The sequence below is a fragment of the Saccostrea cucullata genome, unplaced genomic scaffold, assembly GCF_032062105.1.
Source record: "Saccostrea cucullata isolate Sc308-1 unplaced genomic scaffold, CSIRO_AGI_Scuc_v1 ctg59, whole genome shotgun sequence".
Taxonomy (NCBI): Eukaryota; Metazoa; Mollusca; class Bivalvia; order Ostreida; family Ostreidae; genus Saccostrea; species Saccostrea cuccullata.
In genome coordinates this window covers 141883-164229 of record NW_026930547.1, presented here as the reverse complement: position 1 = coordinate 164229, position 22347 = coordinate 141883, and the positions used below count along the sequence as shown (strand labels likewise).

General features: G+C 31.4%; 3 protein-coding genes across 3 annotated transcripts; all 3 read right to left on the bottom strand.

Moving 5' to 3' along the window:
* Positions 1-1017: 1017 nt before the first annotated feature.
* LOC134228981 (natterin-3-like) lies at positions 1018-19110 on the bottom strand. Its single transcript, XM_062710685.1, has 2 exons — positions 18990-19110; positions 1018-1613 (listed from the first exon to the last, which is right to left on the bottom strand). Exon 2 carries the CDS (start codon positions 1610-1612, stop codon positions 1181-1183), a length of 432 nt encoding a protein of 143 aa, XP_062566669.1. The 5' UTR covers position 1613; positions 18990-19110; the 3' UTR covers positions 1018-1180.
* On the bottom strand, positions 11154-11585 carry LOC134228972 (uncharacterized). Its single transcript, XM_062710673.1, has one exon. It carries the CDS (start codon positions 11583-11585, stop codon positions 11154-11156), a length of 432 nt encoding a protein of 143 aa, XP_062566657.1.
* LOC134228971 (uncharacterized) lies at positions 17160-21207 on the bottom strand. Its single transcript, XM_062710671.1, has 2 exons — positions 20757-21207; positions 17160-17578 (listed from the first exon to the last, which is right to left on the bottom strand). The coding sequence occupies exons 1-2, from the start codon at positions 21187-21189 to the stop codon at positions 17316-17318; spliced, it is 696 nt and encodes a 231-aa protein (XP_062566655.1). The 5' UTR covers positions 21190-21207; the 3' UTR covers positions 17160-17315.
* Positions 21208-22347: the final 1140 nt, after the last annotated feature.

Below are 22347 nucleotides of genomic sequence, written 5' to 3'. Positions count from 1 at the left end.
ATGAAAGTATGGGATATATCTCAATTTCGAATGAATTAAAGATCAAAGGAAAAGTAAGTCTAATATGTTTCTACATTGTGTTCCTAGTTTGCCAAAATGAACCTAAAGAAAAAGTATACAATATTTAACTGCACAACTGTAGTAAGAACACGCTCGAGAAAATAGAAATAGAAAGTAATCACTATAAGTTTATCAATTTTCTATAATAAAAGTTTCAATTTATTACTCAACTTATGTATCAAACAGTATTGCAGACATTTTAAAAATTAACCTAATACATGTATGCTATCTATCTTTTTTCATTTACAATATATATTTGAACTTTAAGCACTTGGTAGAGACGTTTTATTCAACTAGGATTTCGCTCGATATTAAAATATTGTATATCATTTATATTCTAAATTAAAAAAAAAACCACTGACGGAACAATTCCAGTAATAAACAGGATCTTCTAGCAACTATTGACAGGTGATAAAAAAATTAACAGGAAAAAAATTACTTTGGTCAAAATCTTGCGGTAGCTATGGGTACGGGAGTGGTATATTCTCCATCCTTTTTTACGCGTGAAATTCTCCATTTTACTGAATTAAAGTCAGTTTTTCTCATCTTATGAGTGATAAGTTGACACATGCTTAAGTCCCTGTAACGACTGTTTTTGAAAGATTGTCAAATATTCGCTTCAAATTTGTCACGCTGCTTTTATTTACGGCCTTTGGACTAAGATTGTCCATTAACCTCTATACGCCTTTATATTCCTCATACGATGCTACAAATCAAATTCATTTCAATCTTTACTGTTAGCGCTTTCAGTCGATAACCCTTTTCGATTTCTCTCTGCTGTCTACAAATCCGACATGAATGAAAACGCTAGCAGAGAAGATTTTATTTAATCTGAACTGTAGCATTCTGCTTAAATTAAATTAATTTAATTTTTTAAAGAAATTTACGTGTTGCTTGCTGTACCATAAATGTACATGTACGAAGAATTTACATTTGAAAAAAAGAGAGACCAAAATATGCAAGATGAATAAAATCTTTATTGCTTTTACTTTGAGAGAAGAAAATAAAAAAAAAATGAAGAGAACATGCAGATAATATTGATAGATGTTATTCTGAGGTACAAAAACAAGACCGATAAGCTGGATTTCATTTCAGAATTGTTTTAATCGTCGTAGAAACTTCATTTGACCTCCGTGAGCACCTCGTAATCTTTAATAGCGTGTTCATCTCCCCCATAACTGACGTAGGCAGTTTTGTGAGAAACGTGGATTTTCCCTGGCACTAGGCTCCCTTCATGGTACGCTCTACCGACATAGATCCCGTCGTCCGTCTTGAAAGCGTTGTCTGGCACGTAGCCGTTAGAACATTTCTGCCAATCTAAAAACCCATTACTAATTGAAGGAAAAACTAGAACTTCATAACAATTAACGATGTGCTCACTCGAGGCATATGGAATACGGGCTCCATCAAGATGATACCCGCATTTCCCGGGTGTCATGGTGCCACTCATGATAGCCCTTGCAATAAAAAGTGGTCTTCCGTCAGCCTCATATCCAGCTCTTACTGCCTCGGGTGGTATGCTTGACCCGCTTGTTGATACCCAGCTCGCCATTCTGTAAACAAGGCAAACACATAATGTATAACCATGCTTGTACGCATTGTTTTAACAAGAGGGCGACAAGTAAGATTTTAATATAAAATTACGAGCATATTGTTTTATTAAGAGGGCGACAATACAAGTAAGATTTAATATAAAATTCTAAGCACTGTAGATACAGCAGTTGAAATATAGCTAATTACCATCATGGAAGAACACTTGAACCTTATAAAACATCCGGTCATATATTAATTCTGATCAATAAACCATGCAGTTATTTATCTGCAATAACGATTAAGCGATCTCCTTATCACTTTGGCTGGTGGGGCCAAATTAAAATTTACATAAATTGTCAAATTTCAGTATAAAACCGTGAGCCTCATTTAGCTTCAGTTTATTGTTATTCAAAACTGTTTAAACTACTGTGTATGTGTCCTAATAATAAGTTTGACAGTTATTTACAATTTTGAAGGAAGACAATTTTGAAAGAGGAATGCCGGATTGTTTGTTCCCAAGCATTGCCGTTTATATTTAGTATTTAATTATTCTGAGCTCATTCTGAAGGTAAAATTGTAAGAATAAATCACATTAACTGAGACAAAAGCAATGCTGTTGGTTCAAACTGTATTCAACAGGCTTTGAGAACGGATTGTTATATTTATTATACATGTTGTACCAAACTCCATACAGTATTAACTCTCCGGGACTACTTGGTATGAGGTGTAACGGAACGTAATACTGAGCTGTCTGGAGCTTGATGTTATACGTGAAGATTTTAAGTAAAAAATGCAGTGCCTTATAATAATTCTTAAAGCTTACGCTTTCATATAATATATGTTTTAGGTATTTGAAACCCTCAAAAACATTTAGGAAAAAAAATTAACATTTGATGTTAACTTACCTTGGAAGGCTGAGGTTTTAGGGTGTCAGCTCTGTTTTTATATGTAAATGCACAGCTTATTCTTTGATTTGGGGGCTCCTTTTTATATAACCCCCCTCTTTCTGGAGGATATTACGCTTGAGGCGATTGACCAATTGCGTTTATGGTAATCTAACAAGAAAAAAAACCCATTGATAACATATCTAATGTCAGAATCTATGTGTATGTCCTTGATTTAAAAAATTAAAGAAAAGTTTTCAGATCATGCATTACTATGATGATAACTTTATTACTAACTAACGACAACTGAAACTTTTAGATCAAACGATCGCTTCAGTTTTTATAATGCAGAAATCTTATGAATTACAAAATACAATGAATAATTGTTGTATGCATTAAAGTTTATTCTATATTCTTTATGTTGAAAATACTGTAAGTTAACACAATTGATATTTGCTCCTCCGATAAAATATTGAAGAGCAGTAAGTTTTTATCCTTGAACAGCAATAAAAATTAACTTTCATTAAGTGTGATAAGTGAATTGGTTTTTTTTTGTGACTTAATGATACCGTAGCAGCTTTCAAAACCAAATATGACAATAAAAAAAACACTTAAAACACTTTTAGTACAAATAAGAAGATCAAAGTGGAAATAATATACAAATATGGACTGTAGTTGAATAACAACTGATTGGGATATTGGTCAACATCGGTAGTCTTGAAATTGACTACTAAACATGAAGGAATGATTATAAAACACATAGTGATACAAAGTGATCGCTTAAAAATGCTGTTGATTTTGACTTTGCCAAATTAAACGATATATTTCTAAATTTGTTTAGTATTTCAAAAATTTCAAGATTGTTTCTGCTCATGGTACGTTTTATGTTCTTCATAATTTGTCTATATATTTTTTCTTGGCCTTTTGGACGCACCTCCCCGCCTAAATTGACACGGGAAAAATATTATTGAAAACAAATATTTACTAATTTCTGTCCAATCATTGAAGAGAATCACAATTAAAGAAAAAAAACACAAGATAAAAATTATCAAAATTCATCATCTTAAAATCATGATAAAGAAAGGGAAATCAAAGGGAAGTAAAAGGGCAAAACAATAATATCTTGCATCGGTACATGCGATATTGAAACAAAATAAAGATTGGGAAGTTAAAGGAAGGAAGAAAAGTTTGTCAAATAAAATCAAAAATGAAAATAAAGATTCATGCGATAGATACGAGGGGATATCAAAAGTTCGTGGACTGAGGCTATAAAATTAACACTATGTAGTCTGTGCTTTCAACATTTATATGGAACATAAAAACAACAACAACAACAAAAAAATGTTGAAAATTTTAGCTTGATGCGTACATTATTTACCAAATTATTATAAAAGCAAAACGACATTTTATGATCACCCGGCGCTGTCGCCGTTTAGTTTCATGACGTCTGACAACGTCTTTGTTTTTCAATGTCCGCTTCCTCTACCTCATACACTTATTTTGATGAGATTCCCCGGAGCTGAGTAAGGACTTAAGGACCAAAATTTCTAACCTTAAATATCAATTGTTTGTAAAATATCCTGATATTATTTTAAAGCATTTTAGAGTAGAAAGGGATTTACCAAGAGAAATTTTCAAAAATTTTATTACCTAAGCAGAAATAAATTATTGAAAATTGCATTGAAGTCTATGGAAGGAAGTAAGTTTTTTAAGATAAAAAAATAAATACTTCAAATATTCAAAAAATGATGTAATGAAAAGATGTATTTGATAATTGGGAAGAAAAACAATTCGAAATATTTTCTTTTACCAGACAGATTTTTTAAAAATAATTTTTATTGACTAAAATTAAAGGGAGAGAACTCGTCAAGGGCAGGAAAAGGTCATAAATTAGGACATGTCCCATCCTTACATTTTTATACTGAAAGATGAAAATTAGTTCTAACTACACTGAGTAATGTACGTATCTATTATGCATTCAATTCCATTGAATCTGAGGCTAATATGGATCGGATACCTTAAACCTGCCTTGTTAATATGACTTTACAAGTTCATGAACAGCGGCTTTCAATGAATATAACATTCCAAATGGATTTATACATTGGGAGAGATCCTCGCTTGATTGTGTTAGCATATTTTGCTTTTGGGAGTTCAATATCTACAACACATAATCAACATCATTTTTGACATGATTGATTTTTCATATCTTGACTACAACTCGATATTAACTATTCATCCCTTTTCTCACTGAATCTTGATCTGTTTTGACATTAAATAACAAGTACCCTAGATGCATATTATTTCTCTGAAACCAGTTTACATTTCTTACCAAATTTTGTCAGGGGCAAAACTTTTTTAAATTCAAAATTTCATTTATTATGGAACAGTTATGTCCCAACAAATACCCGAATGAACAGGACTTTTGGATATCAAATTTTCATATCAAAAGAGTTTTTCTCTGTTAGACATAGGTCGCAAAAACGTCGTGTTCGAGGTTGCGCCGCCTGGACAAACCGTTGCTTACAAAAACATTACTAATTTATTAAAAAATAAAATCTATGATTTATGGTTTATTCTTTAGATAGAAAAAATGACGCTAAATATATACATGTATTTTAAAATTCATTGATGTACTTAAAGCTGTTTTAATTTGATGGCGCTAGTCCACGAACTTTTTGATAACCCCTTGTACATGTAATAAAAATGCAGGGCAAGTGAAACTAAGCAACTGATCTTGAGAAAGATTGGAAATTTATCATATATGAAAAAAAATACTAGATAGTACCGGACAGGTTAGCACGGTAGTGTGTATCTATCAAACTCTCCAAAGGTTTATCTTCTTAAATGTAAATCTTTACTTCCAATAATTTTTTATTCATAAACTATTTAATTTTAACAGTGTACATGCATTGATGATATAATTTTTGGCGGGATTGAAAAAAAAAATGTTTTAATATTGTGTATGTTACCTGTTACTAAATGCTTTAATAGTATCCACACGCACTTTTCGCAGCAAAGTTTTTCAATCTAAAATTTGCTGCCATTTAGATGAAAAATTTCGTATTATTTCAAAAAAATATACCCGATATATTATATTTTTAAATTAATTTATCGTAAATTTACTAACCTCGTAATTGGTCATTTGCAAAATTATTTTGTTAAAACAGATTCTGATTGCACACATAAGTACTCTGAAGTTGACATCAAGAAGATGCTTGAGTTTCTGATTGACAATATCTATGTGGTTTTCGGAAACCAGGTATTCCAACAATCTATTGGAATTCCCATGGGTACCATTAATAGCAGACTTATTTTTTTATTCATATGAAGCAGAATTTATGCAAAATCTTATGCTTGAAAAGAAGAAAACACTTGCTGTGGCCTTCAACTCGACATTCAGATATATCGACGGCGTATTGTCAATTAATAATGGTAATTTCCATTCCAACGTCGATACGATACATGTATGTCCTGGTGAGCTTGAGATAAAAGATACTACAGAGTCCGACACTTCTGTTTCATACTTGGATATTTTACTTGAAAAAGACATTAATGGTAATCTAACAACCAAGCTATATGATAAACGTGATGACTTTAACTTTTCTATCGTCAATGTCCCTTACTTATGCAGCAATGTACCGTCATCACCTGCATACGGAGTATATATATCTCAGTTGATTCGATACGCAAGAGCATGCTCTACGTAAGAACAATTTCTAAAACGAGGTAAATTATTGACAAGCAAGTTGATGAAACAAGAATATCAGCAGTTTCGTTTAAAGTCTTTTTTTTTTTTTATATAATTCTATTTTCATTTCAAAATACCAACAAACAGTGAAATATATATAACAGGGAAATTACATTACAAACACAAGACAATGTGACAATATTACCTTACAGTTAAAACATGTTATCAGAAAGAGTAATATTTTGTGCAAAATTTTTAAAAAGTCTGTAGTCTACAAGAGTGTTTAAATTTTTCATAATGGAGGCATAGAAAAAAATTGAAGATTTAACATGATTAAAAATGTTATAGCTAGTTTCATCCAAGGAATGTAGTCGACAATACATTTTATATTTGTAAATTCTATAGGCAACATAAGAGATGAGTGTGTTTAGTGATACAATTTTTCTATTGCGCTCAGAGCTAAATCCAATTACAAGATGTTTCCATTTGATATCTATTTTAAGGTAAAACTTAATCTGTTCCATATTTCAATAACATTTCTACATTCAAAAATAAGATGTTTTGAAGTTTCGTTCACGTGGCATGATTTGCAATGACTACTCGTTTCTTTCTTCAATTTACTGAGGTAGAAATTATTACAAAGAATATTGTTTAAAAGTTTATAGTTGAATTCTGTAATGTGTCTATCGGGTATGTCATATAATTTACATTGATATATATTTTTCCATTCTGAGGATTCAACACTGAACTCTTTGCTTAAAACTGTTTGATAACATGGTTTACAAAATTTTCTGTGTACAAGGTTTTCATAGAAAAAACTACATCTTTGATCTATGACATTAACATATCCTGTGTAGAAAAGAAAATGGTTTCTGTATCGTATGTTAACAAACCAACAATTTGAAAAATCATACTTAAGTAGTAAGGGTTTGAAAACAGAAGTAAGAATTTTAAATTCGCACAACCAGTTTGACTTGTTTTTTATACAATTCGTAAAATCTAACAATGATTTGAATTTACCATCATCGTTAAATAAATCTTTAACATGTAAAATGCCACTGGCTATCCAGTTTTTAAAAAATAGAGTATTACCTTTATATACAAAGTTACAATTGTTCCATATCGGCTGTTGAAGAACATTATCGGAAGACATTTTGTTCAAAAAACAGGGCTTACATTCATTAAAGCAACATAACATTTGTTGATAAAAAATAGGTAGTTTCTCTATTTTTGCCATATTTTCTATCTTTCTATCGGAAAAACCTAACACATAAAAAGCATCAAAATTTGATTTTTTACAATAGCCATCAAAAATATTGTACAAAATGCCTTTGTTCTTTAACAATCTAGGTACCCAAGCCGCTTTTAAAGCTTTTAATTTACATTCAATATCAACAATTGATAGTCCACCTTTTGAAATTCTACCTATAAGCGTGTTTCGTTTAATTCTTTCATTTTTATCCCAAATAAAGTTATAAATTAGACGTTGTAATTTTTTTGTGAAAGCAATATCAGGAAGACTAAGAATTGAAGCAACATATGTAAGTTTAGATAAAGCAAGTGTCTTTACTATACATGATTTACCAAATAATGTAATTTTCTTCTTTTCCAGGATTCAAAAAGTTTTTCAATATCATGATAAATTTTCATCCAGTTTTTAGTGTAGCATTCTTCCTTATCATGTCCAATGAATATTCCCAAGCATCTTACTGCTTTATTCGTAATCTTAATACCGTAGAGTTCATTATACAAATTTTTTAGTTCCCCCAACAAAATGCATTCTGTTTTATGTATGTTTATATCCCGCGTGTTTACAAAATTCTTGTAATTTATCCAAAGTTCGCTTCATTGATATTTCATCTTTTAAAGCTACAGTCAAATCGTCTGCATGCTGGATGTTTTTAATTTCGTGATTATTAATTGTTATGCCTTTGATATCAGTATCACATTTTATCTTAATAGCTAAAATTTCTGCTACAAAGAGGTACAAGAGAGCAGAAATAGGACATCTTTGCCTAATGCCTCGTGTCATTTCGCTGGTTTTAGAAAGCCAGCCGTTGTTTTTCATTTTAAACATTGGATTTGTATATAAAATTTTTGCCCACTTTATAAAACTATTGCCAATATTAAATTTTTGCAAGACTTGGAAAAGAAAATTCCATTCAACCGAGTCAAAAGCTTTTTCAAAGTCTAAGAAAAGTAAAATACCATCTGAATTTTCTCTTTCACAGTATTCAAATACGTCTAGTACCAATCTAGCATTTTCGCCGATATATCTTCCTTTTATGTATGCAGTTTGATTTTCGTTAATTAACTTAAATAATATATTTTGTAATCTTTTTGCGAAGACAAAGGCAATTATTTTGTAATTTTGTGTTCGTTAGACTTATCGGTCTATAATTTTTTAGATTATTTTTTTCACCCTTTTTGTAAATCAGTGATATAACAGACAGTTTCTGTGTGTAAGACAATTCACCTTTATCAAAAATATCATTTAGGGCTTTGTAAAAGTAGGGTCCAAGTTTATCCCAAAAACATTGATAAAATTCACTAGGAATGCCATCTAGTCCAGGTGATTTTTCTTTTTTCATGCTATCAACAGCTTCCTTACACTCATCATATGTTGGAAATTTTTCTAGCAATATCTTATCTTCTTCACTTAATTTAGGGATATCATCAATCTCAGATAAATATTTTTCAATTTGTTCGTTTGAAATGTTTTTACTCGTATATAGATCGCTATAGAAAGAATGCATTTCACCTAAAATGGCATTAGTTTTACTGATTTTATTCCCTTCTTTTGTTTTTACTTCTTTAATTATGTTTGAGGATTGATTGCGCTTTTCTAAATTTAAAAAATATTTTGAATTTTTCTCCCCCTCCTCAATCCATTTAATTTTAGATCTTATCTGCGCACCTTTAGATTTTTTGTCGTATATAGCGTCTAGTTCCGCTTCTAAAGTTTTCATTCTTTTGTAATCAAAATTTTCTACATTTCCGTCTTCCATATCTTCTATTTCGCGTTCTATAGTTCTTATCTTTTGTTTAATTGATTTTTGTTCATTTTTTGCAAAATAAATAGAGAAATCTTTAACCTGTAATTATAGGACTTAAAGAGGAATCTATACTCTGAATAATGTCTAAGATACCATTTTTGTATTTATCATTATCGAGATAGGAAACATTAAGTTTCCAATATCCGGGACCTTTTTTTGTTTTATCAATATCAAAACTAAATTTTAAGTATCTATGGTCACTCATTCGACTTCCGTTTGAATGGGTACCTGGAATTTTTCTAACCTTAATATCTGCTATGCTATAATAAAAAGAATCATTAAGTTTCGTTTAAAGTCATCATTTCGTAAGTTCTATGGTCGATACAATGACCTTGTCAGCAAATACAATTTATCAACAATCATACAAGTCATTTTTCTCACATGTGTTTTAAATGCTAATTATGACGTCATAAACATGTGCATTTCCCCGTAATTTCTTAAAAATTTGCAGAAGACACCAATTTTCAATGGAATTCTCTTTCAGATAACATTGTCCACAGGCATCGCCTACAAAGATCTTGAGATATGTGATTTGTTATTAAATTTTGCACAAAATATCAAAAAATTAACATGGGCGACGGCTGTGGACACTGTTCTTTAAAGGAAAATCACCCTTTAAATGTGCCATTTTGTGGCTTTTCCTGTTGAAAATAGAGAAATTCTATACATTAATGACGTCATATTTGCAGAATGGTAAACTTTCATGCCATATTATTTCCTGATTTATCAGAGTCATTTATTTAACTAATATTTAAGCCAGTTTCAAAACTTTTTGATGTCATTACATTTTTAGGGCGCAATAAAGCTAAAACCATACCTTCTTCTTTGATCAAGTTTGTATTCTGGGAACAAACAATCATATTGAGTTAATAGTAACTGAAAAGAGAAGGTGCAATTTCTTCATTTACATTCAAAAAGCTTAAGGAAAAGCGACCACAATTCACTTATAGTATATCTAGGTTCAAGTCCTAGTCTAGATAATATAAAAAAAATTCCCCCTTTTCTCTAATATTAAAAAGAAATAACATTTGGAAACAAACACAGAATGCGAATTAACATAACATTCTTGTAGGACTGTAGGAGTGAAGTAAATGTGAATGTGCAAAATATTTCATAAAAGAAAATATTGTGACGATATATATATATATATATATATATATATATATATATATATATATATATATATATATATATATATATATATATATATATATATATATATATATATATATATATATATATATATATTTATTTATTCAGACTAGTGTTAAACAAGAAAATTTCATTATGAAACATTTTCATCAAATGGTTTTGATGAGAATTTTATCATTTAATCCAGTATTTTACAAGCGTATAACAAATAACACTGATAATTTTGCACAGTTTAACTTAATCATATTTTAATCAGTAAGTCCATTTAAAACTATACTCTTTGATAACAAGGAGAGAATCAAAATTGATGTTAACGCTTTAGTATTGAAATATATGATCATGTTGTATAAATCAGTAACAAAAGCTGTGAGAAAGGAAAGGACAAAAACTTTCACAACTTACAGGAAAATTATGCTAAGCATTTACTTGATCCGAAGAGGCATAAAATACCTGGCTGAAAAAAAGCGAGGACGAGGAATTCATTATAAGCATATTTTTAAAATGAAATTATAAGAATCGATGTCTATAAATTAATTTGTTCATCGAGGAATGAAGCTAAAAAACGAATTGCACACTTTGGTTTTCATCCTGTTATAATTTCTGAGCTTTAATAGAAAATGCAATAAATAAATAGATCAAAATAAAATAAAAATGTAACGAAGTTAATACTCTTGTTAGCATTGTTCAAAATACAAAGTATTGAAGCACTATGGTGAAATCTTATGAGCTGTTTCTTTACTTCCTAATGTTATAATTTATTATCTTTTAAAATCGTTTATTTTAACCTAATTTAATCTCACAGAAGACATCGTAATTCTGAATCCTGATTTCTTCCCCTCCATAGCTTATGTATGCACTCCTACAAGAATCAACTTTCCCTGGCACTAAACCTCCTCGGTAGAACGCTCTAACCACATATATCCCATCATCCATTCTGAACGCATGTGATGGGACATTGCCGAAAGAACCACTTTGCCAATCAAAATATCCAGGAGTTTTTGAAGTAATCAAAACATTGTACTCTTCAACAATTCGTTCTTCAGACCTGTATGGAATATGAGCTCCAGGAAGGTGATAGCCACATTTTCCAGGCGTCATGACACCTTCAATTTGTGCCCGGGCAAGAAAAAGTGGTCTCCCATTCGCCTTATACCCACCCTCTATTGACCCCTGTGATATACTGGACCCAGTTATTATTATCCATCGTACCATTCTGTAATGCTGATAAAATATAATATACTGTCCTTAAAGTCTCTCTGTCTATTAACAACAGATCAAAAAGGCTTTGATCGCTAAAATTAATCGTTGCGAACTAATTTAACCCCGGTAAATCGTGAAATAAAGTCGTCGCGAATAAAAGTTGGTTTGCAGTATTTAAACTGTATTTTTAATAAGAAGAAGACAAACCATTCATTCTATTGTTCATTAATTTTCACTGCTGCACTCCGGAATTCTGAGAACCTTTTGATGAAGAAAACCGGAGTCACGCCAACGATTTCTGTGATGATATCAACATGAAGCACAAACTGCTTTGAAAAGACAAAAAAATATGTGGTAGGCGTTCAGGGTTATCCATGGACTGTTTACTGTGTTGGTCCTGACAAAGTAAGATCTATGATAATCAGAAAATCCAAACATATAAATTCTCTCTAACTGAAACTTGAATCAAAAAATGCCTACGTCTTTTAATTCTAAGAGGTAGGGCACTTAATTTGGCTTCACCTTGCATAACCAATTATCTCCTAGTCCATCGCCGGACTTTACGCTTGAAGGAACAAAGACAAATGATTTGTGTTCACACTTCCATGTAACAGATAATTGATAGATACATTAAAAATATATTGTATTATTTTAAAAAATATTTAAATATGTATTTTCTATAGAGCCACGGTTCTAGAATTATGTTGGCACTGTAAGGCAAACATTGCATCGTACATATTTTATATGTTGACAAATAATTGATTCATTGATTATCTTCATAATTCTGAATTCCTTTCTTTTTTTCTATGTAATTTAGCTTATTTTTCAGGACGTGCCGGCGTATGTTTTATCTTTTAATTTCTAGCGCATTAGTTCTTAAGGGGATGAAGGACCTTTAGCTGAAAAAATACCTGTCATTTAATTTTTTTCATTTTTTGTATATATCTTATTTAGTATGTCCCACATACTATAAAGCAGACATATCTATAGGTTTCTAGACTTATATCTGAGAAATTGAGTGACAAATACCATACCCCACAGTGTCTGAGCGGAGTTTTGATTCTCTGTGTTTCTGGGTCCATTACTCGGTCGATAATTGAATTTTTTCAGCATAGATAAAAAATATGCCAGCGGAAATGTGTCTTTTAAAATATGTTAGAGTATGAATAGAGTTAAAAATTCGAAAAAGCAAGATTCTTTTGTAACACCACATCTGGAGACGGAAACTTACGTACTTTTTAAGACAACTTAAACATTAAAAAAATTAATTTGCAAAAAATCCTATCATTTAATATTTGAAAATTTACGTCGAAGTGTAAGTTTGTCATTGTATTGATTAACTGTAAAAATATCGATTGGTGAAGCTGAGCTAAATATTGCACGGGGCATGGTTAAACGAGTCATGATCATGAGAAAAACGTGTCATGTTTACATTTCTCGAATATGACGTCACACATTTCTGAAATAAGCGAAATAAGACAGTCCCATAGAACATTTTCGTTAACAACCATGTAAAAATATTTTTTGCGTTCTGCAATTCACAAAATACCCCACCATGTACATATTATGACCCGTTTTTATGATTTTATACTATCCGTTTTTACCATGCATGATCTTACTGTACTGAGAGATCCACTATGACGTCAACGACGCGCTGGACGCGCGGTGTAGGGAAACGGCAGAGTGGATTAATCTATTCCGTAATTTGATAATATTTGCAAGAAATTTTAAAAGTTTTCAGATATTTTTATACTAGACGGTGAACGCAAACAAACAGTCAAAATATCATACAAGTACTGTGGTTTCAATCTCGTTTTGTACATATTTTATCACAGATTGTGACGTAAATCAACTGAGTCACGTGACCATACATCCTTCGTCCCCTTAAGATTTTTTTTAATTAACCCATCTCATTTATATCTTTTCTTGATCAACGATGGATTGACATCAAATAGAATAAATTGTAATATGAACTATATGATATTATTTTAATAAATTCAAATATTTTAAACATAAAATTATTCCTTGATAAAGTATTTTAAAACTAAAATTGCATTATATTTTACTCATTTGAGTTATCAAAACCAATTTTCCATATTATAACTTCATTATCTTTATATTATTTTTCATAAATAAAACGGAACATTAATCTATTTGTTTCAAAATATAAACTTTTTATGAATTATAGTTAAACAGGCTTCATTTGTCTGAAATTATGATGTATTGAATTAAAGATAGTAGTTGAAATATTGGTAATATTTTGTCGTAAATATTTTAGTAACATTTTGATTTTAATACATGTGTACAAACATGTGGAATTTGACTTTGCATGAAGATAAAGATACATTCACTTGAAACAAATCTTAAATATGCTGCTTTCTTTGCTTTTTCTTTGTGCCAAATTATAACAAATCTTAAATTGAGTTATTTTTCTAACCTTACTAATGTGTTCAGAGTAATAAATTGAAATTTGTATCCTTGTAAGCAAAATTTACACGAATATGAATTCCTCCTAAATGTTTTTTTTTTTTTTGCTCGTTAATTTTATATTTCATGAAGATCAAAGGAAAAGGCTATTTTATTTTTGCTTCTTCATTGTTCCGAGTTAGTCAAAATTAACCTAAAAGAAAAATATACAATAGGTAACTGCACAACTGTAGTAAGAATCACACTGGAGAAAATAGAAATTTCAAATTTAAAGTAATCACTATTAGTTTTTCAATTTTCTATAATAAAAGTTTCAATTTATTACACAACTTAGTTATCAAACAGTATAGCAGACATTTTAAAAAATTAACCTAATACGTGTATGCCATCTATCTATTTCTTGTATTTACAACATTTGAACTTTAAGCACTTGGTAGAAACGTTTTCTTCAACTAGGATTTCACTCGATATTAAAATATTATATATCATTTAATACCCTATATTTAAAAAAAACCTACTAATCTTTCCAGTCCGCAGTGTAATAATGTAAATGTGATGTGACTTTTTAACCATACTCAGAGACGTAAGCGTAGTCATGGGCATCGTTCGTACAATAAACCTGCAATACACGACGTCTCTTTTGATTCATTACTACCTTATGTAAATCAACAGCTAGATCTACATCATATTCGAACAAAAATTTACTCTGTCTCTTTGAAACTTTTGAATAGTCTTCTTGAAAAGGCCAAGGAACATCCAATTTTAGATTCCTCGTCACCTGAATATAGACTCGGATCTGTGATTATGGATATTGCATGTCATAGGCTCTTTAAACCCGCACGCTTCACGGAAGAAAATGCAGCTAAAACAATCCGTTTTTTCCTTAAACTTCAATATGCCAATAAAGGAATATAAGTAATATTCTTAATCACAAAAGGGTCCAGTGTTGTATTTCAAATTCATTTTGGCTCTGTGGAATATTAAAAGTATTCAAAATTGACAGGTATTTTTGAAGAATTTCTTCCTTATAATATATAAGTAGGATTACCACTTGCAGAATTAAAACCAAGTTCTTCTAGAATGCAAGTCATATAATGAGCCTTACAAACGAAGACAATGTTATTACCTGCTTTGTCGGCAGGAACCAGTACGTACTGATCGTGAAATCTATCTAACTCCTTTTTCACTTCTGGTTTATTGAACACAGAAGGATATATGGTTTTCATATTGCCCCTCAATCTTTTAATACGGGACTTTAACATGAATCTGATACATTTAATCCATTCTGACAAGGTGTCAACGTCTTCTTTTTCATATCTTGCCCATTGTCTGGCGTAATTTTTCCACAGAATCCATAATATTTATGAAATTCCGACGCCAGTTGAAGGATCGGGGTTCCCTATATTTAGGACCTCTTAAAATAAGTGATCTAAGGTCCTCATTACGAACTATATTTACGTCACCTGTAATAACGTGTCCAGCAGGACTATAGTTATAGGGCGAAGAAGAACATGAACACGAAGGAGGATTATGTTTCAGATAGTCGGTATCCAGGCCATGTTAAGTGTTTTTGTAATTGAAAAGTTTGGAAACAATGGTCGATGTATATTTGTAGGAAATACAAGGTGTAGGCTTTAACTTGAAATATGGTGAACTACCTTATATATATTGGATTCCAAAACTTCATAAGAATCCTCACAAACAAAGATACATTGCAGGTTCCAGTAAATGTTTAACCAAGCCTCTTTCGTTACTCCCCTCTAAGATATTGACAGAAGTGAAGGAAAAACTTCAAGAGCACTGTGCAACTATATATTCAAGAAGTGGTGTGAAGAGTCCGACACTTCTGTTTCATACTTGGATATTTTACTTGAAAAAGACACTAATGGTAATCTAACAACCAAGCTTTATGATAAACGTGATGACTTTAACTTTTCTATCGTCAACTTCCCTTACTTATGCAGCAATATACCTTCATCACCTGCATACGGAGTATTTATATCTCAGTTGATTCGATACGCAAGAGCATGCTCTACGTATGAACAATTTTTAAAACGATGTAAATTATTGACAAGCAAGTTGACTAAACAAGAATATCAGCAGTTTCATTTAAAGTCATCATTTCGTAAGTTCTATGGTCGATACAATGACCTTGTCATAAAATACAGTTTATCATTGAGTCAAATGCTGACTGACGTTTCTCATACCAATTGTTAGTCCATTATTTATACACTGAATTGACGACGGATTTTTTCCGTTATTTCCTGATCATGACAAGGGGCACACGGCGAGTGTGACCGGTCGGCAGGGGATGCTCACCCCTCCATGGCACCTGATCCCACCTCTGATGTTTCGGGGGTCCGTGTTTGCTCTGCTCTTATTTTGTATTGTTTTATGGACTTTGAGATTGAATACTGTTCGTTATCTCCATATTTTTCATTCAATGAATGATCACTGTACGACATTTCTAAGAATATTAATCGTGTTTTTTAAAAAAATATATAAATAATCAATTTTCATATAATAAACCAAAAGAAATCCTGCGCATGTTTTTCCACTGACGGAACAATTCCAGTAATAAATAGGATCTTCTAGAAACTATTGACAGTTGATGACAAAAATTTAACAGGAAAAAAATTACTTTGGTCAACATCTTGCGGTAGCTTTAGGTACTGGAGTTATATCTTCCCCATCCTTTTTTACGTTTGAAATTCTTCATTTCACTAAATTAAAGTCATTTTTTCTCATCTTATGAGTGATAAGTTGACACATACTTAAGTCCCTGTAACGACCGTGTTTGAAAGATTGTTAAGTATTTGCTTCAAATTTTGTCACGCTGCTTTTATTTACGGCCTTTGGACTAAGATTTCAAGTAGCCTTTATGTTGTTTATACGATGCTACAAAACAAATTTATTTCAATCTTTACTGTTAGCGCTTTCAGTCTGTAATCCTTTGCGATTTCTCTCTGCTGTCTAAAAATCAGACATGAATGAAAACGCTAGCAGTGAGGAATTTATTTAATCTGAACTGTAGCAGTCTGCTTCAATTAATTGATTTTTTTAAAAAAATTACGTGTTGCTTGCTGTACCATAAATGTGCATGTACGAAGAATGTACACTTGGCAAAAAAGAAGAAAAGAGAAAAAAAATATGCAAGCTGAATAAAATCTTTATTGCTTTTATTTTGAGAGAAGAAAAAATTGAATACAGATATATAAATAGATATTATTATAAGGTACAAAAATAAGTCAGATAAGCTGGATATTCATTTCAGTATAGTTCGTTTCATAAATTGCTCCAATCGTCGTACAGGTTTCATTTGACCTCCGTGAGCACCTCGTAATTTTTAATTCTGTGCTCGTCCCACTCGTAACAGACATAGGAAGTGCTGTGAGAAACGAGGATTTTCCCTGGCACTAAGCTCCCTTTATGGTACGCTCTACCAACATAGATTCCTTCGTCCGTCTTAATGGCATTCGGTGGCACGTAGCCGTTAGAACATCTCTGCCAATCTAAAAAACCATTACTTTTTGAAGGCAAAATAAAACTTCGTAAGATTGAACGACTTCCTCTTTCGTATCATATGGAATATGGGCTCCATTAAGATGAAACCCGCATTTCCCAGGTGTCATGGTGCCGTCCATTCTAGCCCTTGCAATAAAAAGTGGTTTTCCAGCTCTTATTGCATCGTTTGGTACTATTGCACCGAATGATAGATTTATCTTCTACTTCAATACTGATGTGCATTACTGCCGTGCATGTGTACAAAATATTCTATTGTTAATGTAAATTGTGAACAATGGTGCATTTATTTATTACATTTTTACCCGTGAGATACTGTAATTTATTCATTGAATAAAAATGATATCCTGTCACAGTGTGAAAGGATATCAAAATGATATCCTGTCACGGTGTGACAAATATCAGAAGTGCGGGAAAACTCTCGAATTCCCTTCCCATAACGAAGATTGCTGTAAAAAAAAACTTCCTTGACATAATATAAGATAGACGGAAATAAATAAACCATTCTGAGAGCGAATAAAACTGTCAAAATTACCAAAAATATGTTGCTAAATCGTTTTCACCTCACATAGCTATGACGTCTCAACCGCTCAACTATGACGTCACGAGCCTATTACTGTATTATACAAAGACAGAGGCAAGGGCAGAATTTTTTTTAAAAATGTAATAAACAGAAAATTCAATGTTTTGTAGTTGAATATGGAATTTATTTCACTCGTGAGACAGGATTTTTTGATATTTTGATATGCTTAGCACTCGTGAAAATATCAAAAATCCTGTCCCACTCGTGAAATAAATTCCATATTCAACTACAAAACATTGAATATCCTCTATATACACCTCGAAGATAAAGGTACCCAAAACTAGGTCAAACATGTAGAATGATACAGCTATAGGTAAACAACAACATGCATAAAACATACTTATCGAGATAAACAATTTTATCCCATGTTTAACCCTTTATCCCGTTGATATAGCTCATGTGATATCGTTTTCATATCACACAGTGACGCCACAATGTATTTTGCGTTAGAGTGATGATGTAATGTGAAATTGAGTCCTATATTAAAACAGTGTCAAACATTGTTCGTGGTGTAAAAAACATGGGATAAAAAGAATCTCACATGATTTGTAGTTGGATATGATTTTAATCCAACTCGTGTGTTTTTATCCCCTCGCCAAGGCTGGGGGATAAAATCCACACAACTCGTTGGATAAAAATACTATCCAACAACAAATCATGTGAGGTCCTATATCTACAAACCTACATGGATATTATGCAACACTGTAAGGATTTCTAAAAGTAAAAGAATAAAGTGTCAAAACAACTACTCGTAATACTGTGTGGCACATGTTCACAACCCCTGTAAACAGCATGTTTATATTCACAAACCGAAAGTACAAAATAGAGCTCTAGTACCTATTGCGTCTGGCAAAATCAATAAGAATCAAACAAAAATCAATTACCTGTCAGTTAGCAATGAACTATAAGGTGTTTGTTTAAATGTCTATTAACTAAGATGATCGCTCTGATGTGAATACAGTATGGGCTTTTTTGTTTTCCTGCTTCCCGGTTTACAAAATAAAAACAAAACCGAAACTACTAAGAAAAGATACAATAATTCAGGAATACATTTATACATATGAAGGTGACTTGCTAACACATAATTTAACAAGAGAGCGAAAAGTAAGATTGTTATATAAAATTTCGAGCACAATGTTTTATCAAGAGGGGGATAAGACAAGTAAGATCTGTTATATAAAATTCTAAGCACTGTAGATACAGCTGTTGAAATATTGCTAAATTGCGTACAAGGATTTGCATTATGGAAGAACACTTGAACATTTTAAAACATCCGGTTAGATATTAATTCTGATCAATAAACCATGCAATATGCCACAAAGTTCACATGGACAATTTGCAGGCTATTTGTCACCAATACCAAACCAATCGAACACTGTCCCTCAAAGTATTGATATGCGCGAAACTCTACCAGTGATATGTAACAAGCTTAAATATGTGTCACCAAAGCTAAATACAATACCCTGGATCAAATAGATAAAAGGTTAAATGACCTTGAACGTAATGTAAGCAATGTAAACCAGGAACTGAAAGAATTGAAAACTATGAAAGTAAAAGTTGAAGACATTGAGAAGTGCATGAGTCAAATCTCACTGCAGTACGACGAACAACAAAAGGTTGTCAAAGAAATAGAACGGAGAGTGAAAGCTAAAGACAAAAAGTCGACATCATCACCGAAAGGAAATGAAACGATATGTGAAGAACTCCAGGCAGTACGGTTAGACTTAAAGAACGTCAACTAGATTAACAGACAAGGTCAATGAGAGATAATTCCCCTTTTTCTAATATTAAACAAAACATAACATTTGGAAACAAACACAGATTGAGAATTAACATAACATTCTTGTAGGACTGTAGGAGTGAATTAAATGTGAATGTGCAAAATATTTCATAAAAGAAAATATTGGAACATTACAAAGACATACAAAAAGAGAATAAGATGTGGAAATAAACGAGTATATTAACATATTTATTCAGGCTAGTATTAAACAAGAAAATTTCATTATGAAACATTTTTATCACATGGTTTTGATGAGAATTTTATTATTTAATCATATTTTTACAAGCTTATAACAAATAACGCTGATAATTTTGCACAATTTAACTTAATCATATTTTAATCAGTAATTCCAATTAAAACTATAAAACTATGATTACAAGGAAAGAATCAAAATTGATTGATTGAAATAAATGATCATGTTGTATAATTAAGTAATAAAAGCTGTAAGAAAGGAAAGGACAAAAACTTTTCACAACTTACAGGAAAATTATTCAAAGCATTTACTTGATCCGAATAGGCATAACATACATGAAATAATGACGACGAGGAATACATTATAAGCATATTTTTAAAAAACAAAATGAAATTATAGGAATAAATGATTATAAATTAATTTGTTCATCGAGGAATGAAGCTAAAAAACAAATTGAACAGTTCGGCTTTCATCCTATTATGATTTCTGAGCTTTAATAGAAAATGCAATAAATAAATAGATCAAAATAAAATAAAAATGTAAAGAAGTTAATACTCTTGTTAGCATTGTTCAAAATACAAAGTATACATAGTATTGAAGCACTATGGTGAAATCTTATGAGCTATTTCGTTACTTCCTAATATTATAATTTTTAATCTTTCAAAATCGTTTTATTTCATCCTAATTTAATCTCACAGAAGACATCGTAATTCTGAATCCTGATTTCTTCCCCTCCATAGCTTATGTATGCACTCCTCCTAGAAGAATCAACTTTCCCTGGCACCAAACCTCCTTGGTAGAACGCTCTACCCACATATATCCCATCATCTATTCTGAAAGCATGTGATGGGACATTGCCGAATGAACCGCTTTGCCAATCAAAATATCCAGGAGTTTTTGAAGTAATCAACACGTCATACTCTTTAACAATTCGTTCTTCAGACCTGTATGGAATATGAGCTCCAGGAAGGTGGTTTCCACATTTTCCAGGTATCATGACGCCTTCAATTTGTGCTCGGGCAATAAAAAGTGGTCTCCCATTCGCCTCATATCCACCTTCTATTGCCCACTCGGGTATATTGGACCCCGTCGTTTTTACCCATCGTACCATTCTGAAATGCTAATAAAATATTATTATATATTTAAACTATATTTTTAATAACAAGAAGACAGACCATTAAATTCATTTTACTTGCTCATTTATTTTCACTGCTACACTCCGGAATTCTCAGAACCTTTTGATGGAGAAAACCAGAGTCACACCGACAATTTCTGTGATGATATCAACAAGAAGCGCAAACTGCTTTTGGGAGACAAAAAATCTGTGGAAGGAGATAAAAGACGAGGAAGAAATAATATCCTTTTGACGACAGTGAAGTAATAAACTATATACAAAAAAATTGGTTCATGTAGCAAAGATTGTTTTACGTAGATAGAATATAGAATTCAAACTTTTGCAGCCGAGGATGATTCATCGTAGTACGGTCAGAATCTCTGCTAAAAATTCTTAAATTCAATATCATCCCAGAATTTTACGGGAAAATAGAAAAAATAAGGATATTTTCATGGACTCCATTAATATTTAAATAAGTGCAGGTATAAACATACTTTTAGTTTAATTAACGTGATATTATGTTGCATTAATGTATTTTGTATTTAAAGACATTTAGATGTACATATCCGATGCTCTGTTAACAAGTTGGAACACTAAGATTCTTGAATTTTTATAGAACTATTACTGTTTAGTAATTCTAACCCTATTATCTATGCAAAAATATATTGTGTTCAAGTATGTCACAGCGATTGTTTTACAGAATATCATAAGCGTACTTTTACATTTTAGAATGCCTCCCTTTATTAACGCTTGGAAAAAGGCGTTTTTACCCCTGTGTAAAAACAGTTCCTCATGTGATAATGAAATGATTGTTCAGTCATAAACGATCTACCCAATTTGTAAGTGACGTCATAAGTGATCGACACATTCAACAAATTTAATTTAAACCGTTAAGGTTTGAACGATTAAAATAATTTTATTGGTTTAAAACTATTAGACCCAGTTCTATGTAAAAAAAAAAATCAGGCACAGTGGTAATATTTTGAATTAAGGTATCGTTTAAAACGTTTATCAGATGTAAATACCGGTCGGTAAGTGATCAAATCTACCATAAAGCCTGAAGATCTGTACGTACTTTGCACCTAATTTGTATCGTTTGAATGAACTTTTGAGCTAAAAAATGCTGTTGTGTATTCCATGAAATTCTTTTTACTT